At 44.3% G+C, this 7,500-nt stretch overlaps 1 protein-coding gene across 2 annotated transcripts in view; it reads left to right on the top strand.

Annotated features, from left to right (window-relative positions):
* The window catches only part of LOC113828943 (endothelin-converting enzyme 2), a 455,139-nt gene that overhangs the window by 328,461 nt on the left and 119,178 nt on the right, over positions 1–7,500 (top strand). For both annotated transcript variants that reach the window (XM_070134970.1, XM_070134969.1), the window contains exon 3: positions 2,282–2,443. In XM_070134970.1, coding sequence (XP_069991071.1) covers positions 2,282–2,443 — 162 coding nt within the window. The remainder of the gene's footprint in view (positions 1–2,281; positions 2,444–7,500) is intronic.

Raw genomic sequence — 7,500 nt, 5'->3', positions numbered from 1 at the left:
ATGTGATTTAGGGGCAAGAGGAGGCGATAGAGGTCGTCTTAATGGTCTTTAAGGGTCAAGATGTTCGAATCCTTAAGATGTGTCGCTGTGGATTTTTGTTTGTTTGTTTGTTTCAGAGGGAGGGGGATGGGGGAATCAAAAGGGAAGAAGGAGGAGGAGAAATGGGAGGGAGGGAGGAGATGGGAGGAGGGAAGGAGGGAGGAGGAGGAAGGAGGGAGTAGGAGGAGGATGGATGGGGAGGGAAAAGGAGGAGAGGGAAAGGAGGGAAGGGAGGGAGGAAGGAGGGAAGGGGAAGGAAGGGAGAGCAGGGGGAAGGGGAGGGAGGGAGGGAGGAATGGGAAGAAGGGGGGAGAGGGAGGGAAGGAGGGAGGAGGAAGGGAGGGAGGAGGGAGGGAAGGAGGAAGGGAAGGAAGGAAGGAGGGAGAGAGAATGGATGGAGAGAGTGACGGAGGCAGGAAGGAAGGAAGGGAGGAAGGAAGGAGGGAGGAAGGGAGGGAAGGAGAGAGGGAGGAGGAAAGGGACGGAGGAGGAAGGAAGAAAGAAGGAAGGAGGGAGGAGGAAGGAAGAGGAAAGGACGGAGGAGGAAGGGAGGGATGGAGGGGAAGGAGAAGGGAGGGAAGGGAGGGAAGGAGGGAGGAGGAAGGGAGGGAGGGGCAAGGGAAGAAAGGAGGGAGGGAGGGTAAGGGAGAGAGGGAGGGGTACCTGGGAGGAGTTAGGGTGGGGGAGTTGAGATTATTCTTATTATAGTAATGATAATAAAGATGATAGTGATAATCAGTATGATTTTTAGTAGTAGCAGTATTAGTAGTAGTAGTAGTACCATTATTATCTATATTTATATTGCTATATTGATAGCATTGTTATTATAATTATTCTAATTTTTATTATAACTATTATTATTATTAATTATAATAACATTATCATTATTATTAACATTGTCATTATTGCTACCGTTACCATTATCATCATATTCTTCTTCATTACTTTTACCAATTTTTATCATTGTTATCATTATCATTATCCCTCTGTCTAACTTTTATCTCTTTTCGAATGCTCTCGATTTTTTCACACCAGGTTAAGTTCTCTTCCCTTCTTTTAGTTTGACCTTTTTCCTCAATTGAATAAACCTTGCAAATTTGACCTTGTTTGACCCTTCTTTGCGCTGACCTCTTCTGCAGAGCTGGAGGAGAGGCGTGACCTGAAGGGAACTGTGTATGCAATCTGTTTCACTTTAAATGGATATTGTTTATATCTTGACTTGACCTTGTTCCCGTAGCATTTTGACCTCGCTTAGATTTCGATTGACCTTCTTCCGTAGAACTGGCGGAAAGATGCGGGCACTGTCACTGGCTTGATCAATCTTGCTTCTGTCTTGACCTGCCCTCGTTTCCATGGCAATTTGACCTCGCTTCACCCTTCCTTGCCATGTGCCACGTAACTTCTCTCTTGACTTGACCTCATTCCCATACCAAGTTGACCTCGCATAACCTCGTGACTGTTTCTTTTTCAAGCGATGTAAATATGGGTCAAATCTTTACATGACCTCGTCCCCACAGCAAGTTGACCTTTTTTGACCCTGACCTTTCTTCAGGAAGATGCGCGAGATGCAGTCAACAGTGTTCCGAACTTGTCTCTCTCAATATAAATCTTGCCTCTATCATGACCTGACCTCGTTCTCATAACAAGTTGACCTCGCTTGACCCTGACCTTTTCTCCACAAAGTTGACGGAGATGCCCGATCTGCAGTATACAATGTTCTGAATTTGTCTCTCTCTCTCCCTCTCTCTCTCTCTCTCTCTCTCTCTCTCTCTCTCTCTCTCTCTCTCTCTCTCTCTCTCTCTCTCTCTCTCTCTCTCTCTCTCTCAATAAATCCTACTTCTACCTTGACCTCCCCTCATTTAAAGCAAGTTGACCTCATCTAACCCCTCCTGACCTCCCCTCCGCAGCGCTGGCCGAGATGCGCGAGCTGCTGGACACGATGGACTGAACTTGTCTCTCTCTCTTTCAAAATATATCCTACACCTTCATTTAAAGCAACTTGACCTCATCTAACCCCTCCTGACCTCCCCTCCGCAGCGCTGGCCGAGATGCGCGAGCTGCTGGACACGATGGACTGAACTTGTCTCTCTCTCTTTCAAAATATATCCGCAGCGCTAGCGGAGGTGCGCAAGATGCTGCACACGATGAACTGAACTTGTCTATCTCTCTTTCAAAATATATTCTACACCTTCATTTAAAGCAAGTTGACCTCATCTGACCCCTCCTGACCTCCCCTCCGCAGCGCTGGCCGAGATGCGCGAGCTGCTGGACACGATGGACGAGCCGCAGGACGTGAACAGCATCGAGTGGAAGCTCAAGACGTTCTACTGGTCCTGCATGAACGTCCACTCCTACATGAAGAGTGGGATCGAGCTCATTAAAAGGAAGATTATCACGGAGCTGTGTGAGTAACATGGTTGATTTTCTGTTTTTGGTGGGAGGGGTGGGATGGGGGAGAGAGAGGTGTTGGAAGGTGAGTGGGAAGTGAAGATCAATATTTATTAGAGACCAGAGAGTGAGGACCATGTGTTTTGTTGGAGGAGGTGAGAGTGAGGGTGTGTGATTTTGTTGGAGGTGAGAGTGAGGTGATCTGTTTTGTTGGAGGAGGTGAGAGTGAGGGTGTGTTTTTGTTGGAGGGAGAGTGAGGGTGTGTAATTTTGGAGGGTGAGTGAGTGTGTGTTTGTTGGAGGAGAGTGAGGGTGTGTAATTTTGGAGGTGAGTGAGGGTGTGTTTTCGTTGGAGGTGAGTGAGGTGTGTGTTTGTTGGAGGAGGTGAGAGTGAGGGTGTGTAATTTGTTGGAGGTGAGAGTGAGGGTGTGTTTTGTTGGAGGTGAGAGTGAGGGTGTGTTTTGTTGGAGGTGAGAGTGAGGGTGTGTTTTGTTGGAGGTGAGAGTGAGGGTGTGTGAATTTGTTGGAGGGGTGAGAGTGAGGTGTGTTTGTTGGAGAGTGAAGTGAGGTGTGTTTGTTGGAGGGTAGTGAGAGACGTTTTGTTGGAGGTGGTGAGGGTGTGTTTTGTTGGAGGTGAGTGATGTTGGAGGTGAGAGTGAGGGTGTGTTTTGTTGGAGGTGAGAGTGAGGGTATGTTTTGTTGGAGGTGAGAGTGAGGGTGTGTTTTGTTGGAGGTGAGAGTGAGGGTGTTTGTTGGAGGTGAGAGTGAGGGTGTGTTTTGTTGGAGGAGTGAGGGTGTTTTTTGTTGGAGGGGAGAGTGAGGGTATGTTTTGTTGGAGGTGAGAGTGAGGGTGTGTTTTGTTGGAGGTGAGAGTGAGGGTATGTTTTGTTGGAGGTGAGAGTGAGGGTGTGTTTTGTTGGAGGTGAGAGTGAGGGTGTTTGTTGGAGGTGAGAGTGAGGGTGTGTTTTGTTGTCACTTTTTTTTGTACTGGTGGTGTTTTTTTCAGCTGATGATTACCGTGTTTCTTGTTGCTGTTGTTTTTAGTCTCCCTTCCTACCCTTTTCTACCCTTCATTTTCTCCCTCCCCCCTTCCTCTCTCCCTCCTTCTCTCTTTCCCGTCCTCCTTCCCTGTTACCCGTCCACTCTCCCTCTTTCTCTTCCTCCCTCCGTCCGTCCGCCCCTCCCCCCTCCTTCCCTTACTTCCTACCTCCCTCCCTCCCTCCCTCCCTCCCTCATTCAAAAAACACCCCTACTGCCCTGCTACTCTCTTCTTCCCTTCCTCTCTCCCTAACTCCCTCCTCCTTCCCCTCTTCCTCCTCCTCCTTCCCCCGCCCTCCTCCCTCCCTCATTCAAAAAACACCCCTACTTCCCTGCCTCCCTAACTTGCTCCTTCCTCTCTCCCTAACTCCCTCCTCCTTCCCCTCTTCCTCCTCCTCCTTCTATCCCTCCCTCCCTCCTCCCTCCCTCCCTCAAAAGGAAAAAAATGACTTCCTCTTTCCCTTCCATTTCATCGCGACCCTCACACTGGCACCCTAACACTGGCACCCACCCAGCTGAGCCACTAGGCACCAGTTGTCCATTCCTCCCCTCCCCCTCTCACTCCTCCCTCCCTCTCCCCCCTCTACCTCCCCTCCCTCCCTCTCCATCTCCCTCTCCTCCCTCCTCCCTCCATCCCCCTCTCCCTCCCCTCTCCCTCTCCCTCTCCCTCCCCTCTCCCTCCCCTCCCTCCCTCTCCCTCCTCCTCCCTCCCCCTCTTCCTCTCCTCCCTCTCCCTCCCTTTCCTCCCTCCCCTTATCCCTCCCCTCCCTCCCCTCTCCCTCCCCTCCCTCCCCCTCTCCCTCCCTTCCCTCCCCTCCTCCTTCCCCTCCCTCCCCCCCTCCCTCCTTTCCGGTGCCATCCGACCAAAGGCGAATCTGGCATAAAACGCCATCTATTGTTAAATAATGATAATGATATTGATGATAGGATATTTGTAATAATGATGATAAGGATAGTAGTAGTAATAGTGATAATAATAATGATAATGATGATAATAATAATAATAATAATAATAATAATAATAATAATAATAATAATAATAATAATAACAATGATATGATAATGATAATGATAACAATAATAATGATAACGATAATGATAATGAATTAATGATAAAAGTAGTAATGATAATAACAATAATAATAATGATAATAATAATAATAATAATAATAATAATAATAATAATAATAATAATAATAATAATAATAATAATAATAATAATAATAATAATAATAATAATAATGATGATAATATTAATAATAATAATAATAATAATGATAATAATAATAATAACAATGATAATGAATAAATCAATTAATGAATAACTAGATATGTACATAAATAGATCGATAAATCAAATGAAATAAAAATACAAAAAATTAATGTGCTCGCGACCCTTCCTTTTTTGGCGGATTTTTTAAATTTTAACTTTTTAGGAGATCATGAAGGAAGGGGGGGGGTTGTTGTTAATAATGTTACTATTATATTACTCTTTATAGCTATTGCAATTAAAGGCGAAGAAAAAATGAGAGAGTGAAAAAAAATAAAGTGGAAAAAGATAAGTGAAATGATAAGAAAGTGAAAAAATGAAAAAAAGGAGGTATCTTTTTTTTGAATAGGATAATTTGAGGAGGGGCGTGACCAAACGAAAACCGAGAATGAAAACAAAACAAAAAGCGAAAATCGAGAACGAAATATACCGAAAAACGAAACAAAAAACGAGAAAAAACAGAACGAAATATACCGAAAAACGGAACAAAAATTTAAAAAATGAAAAAAAACGAGAACGAAATATACCGAAAACGGAACAAAAAACGAAAAAACGAGAAATAAAACAGAGAGAGAGAGAGAGAGAGAGAGAGAGAGAGAGAGAGAGAGAGAGAGAGAGAGAGAGAGAGAGAGAGAAAGAAAGAAAGAAAGAAAAAAGAAAGAAAGAAAGGAAGAGAGAGAAGGAACGAGATAAAGAAAAACACAAGAAAGAAATTAAGAAATAGAGAGAGATAGACAGATAGACAGAGCCTTAAACCGGCACACACATGTATACCCAAGAGAAAGAGGGAGAGAAAGGAGGGACTAATAGATAAATGATTATGTAAATGGTTATGGGAGACAAATTCCATAGTTACCCCTACCGACTCTCTCCCTTCTCGGTCTGAGGATCAATTTAATCACAATGTTTGGGGGAGAGACGTGTAATCTCCCTTAATTCGCTTGCCTCTTAACTTCCCCTTCTTCTTTTCCCCTCACCTCTTTGCTCTCCCTCACCCCTTCCTCTCTCCTCATTTTTCCCCTTTATCTCTTTATTCCCATTCATCTTTCTCTCTCTCCTCGCCCTCTCTTTCCTTCACCTCTTTGCTCCCCCCCTCCTCTCCCTCCCTCTCCCCTCATCCACTCTTCCCCTCCCTCTCCCCTCTGCCACTCTTTCCCTCCCCTCTCCCCTCACCCCCTCTTCCCCTCACCTCTTTGTTCTCCCCTCCCTCTCCTCCCCACCCTTTCCCCACACCTCTCTACCTTCTTCCTCCCCTCCTTCTCCCCTCATTCTTCCCCCCTCCACACCCACCCATCTCCTCTCCACCTCTCTTACCCCCCCCTCACACTCCTCCCTACCCCTCTCTTACTCAAATCTATTTCCTTCCCTCCCCTACCCCCACCCCCCACCCCACCCCGACTATAAAGTCTGTAGTCCCGAGATCTCACGAAAAGCAAAATTGTTCCATAGATCACTGCTAGAATGAAGGGGGGGTGGGGAGGTGTGGAGGGGGGGTGAGGGGGAGATCGCACATGCACCTCTCAGCCCCCTCTCCCTTTCTCCCCCCTCCCCTCCCCCCCCCCCCCCCTCCCCCTCTCTCCTCCTCCTCTCTCTTGTTAGCTATCCCCCCCATCCAATCCCCACCATCAGAGAGCCAAAGTAATGGAGCTTATATATAAAAAAAAAGTTAATTTACATAATCCACTTGAACCATCTTTCTTTCTTTTATTCTTTCTTTTTTTTCTTTTCCTCAGATTCATTGTTTTTCTACCTATTATTTTGATTGCTGTTTTTTATACTCTGGGTCTATGTCTTTCTGTATGTCATTCTCTCTCTCTCTCTCTCTCTCTCTCTCTCTCTCTCTCTCTCTCTCTCTCTCTCTCTCTCTCTCTCTCTCTTTCTCTCTCTCTCTCTCTTTCTTTCTCTCTCTCTCTCTCTCTCCCTTTCTTACTCCCTCTATCTATCTATCTGTCTTTCTCCTTTCCCCTTTTCTCTCGCTCTCACTCTCTTTGTCACTTTACCTCGTCCGTTTCGGTACCTACATCTCTCCCCCTCCCCATCTTTCTCTCCTTCTCCCCTTCTCCCCCATCCCCCTCGCCCAAAACTACTTTGAAATCGGAAATATCACAGAGAAGAAGTTACCAAGATATATTTATGGGCTCCAAAGTCGTTATTATATTTACATTTACGAAGAGAACTGCTCGGCTCTCGCGCGTTCGAAGGCGGGAATTCAAAAGTCGGGATGAAATATGGCGGGTTTTTTTTTGGAGGGAAAACGCGGGGTCAAATGAGCATCTTTTTTGTTTTTTTATTTTCTATATTTTTAATCTTATTCTGTTAATTTTTTTTTTTTTTGTCTTTTTTGAAGATTGTATTGATAATGATAATAACAATAGTAATAATAAAGATAATAATGACAACAAATATGATAACATTAATTATGGTGATAATGATGAAAATAAGAACAATAATGAAAATAATAACGACAGCAATGATAATATCAATGATAACAATAATAATACCCGAAGATGGAATCGAGGACGATTCCGAAACTGTTGTCTCACTTTCATCAATAAATCTAGTTTGTACATTGTGGGTTTTTCTTCCAATAATAATATTGATAATGATGATAATGATAATAGAAAAATAAAATAATGATAATGATAATGATAAAAATAAGGAGAAGAAAAAGAAGAAGAATTATGATAAGAAGGATAATTATAATGATAATAGTGATAACCATTATCATTATAACACTGGTAATCATAATAGCAAGGATAATAATAA

Source organism: Penaeus vannamei, chromosome 20 (assembly GCF_042767895.1).
Source record: "Penaeus vannamei isolate JL-2024 chromosome 20, ASM4276789v1, whole genome shotgun sequence".
Lineage (NCBI taxonomy): Eukaryota > Metazoa > Arthropoda > Malacostraca > Decapoda > Penaeidae > Penaeus > Penaeus vannamei.
The sequence above is the reverse complement of the archived record's forward strand: the minus strand, read 5'-3'. Positions and strand labels throughout refer to the sequence as shown.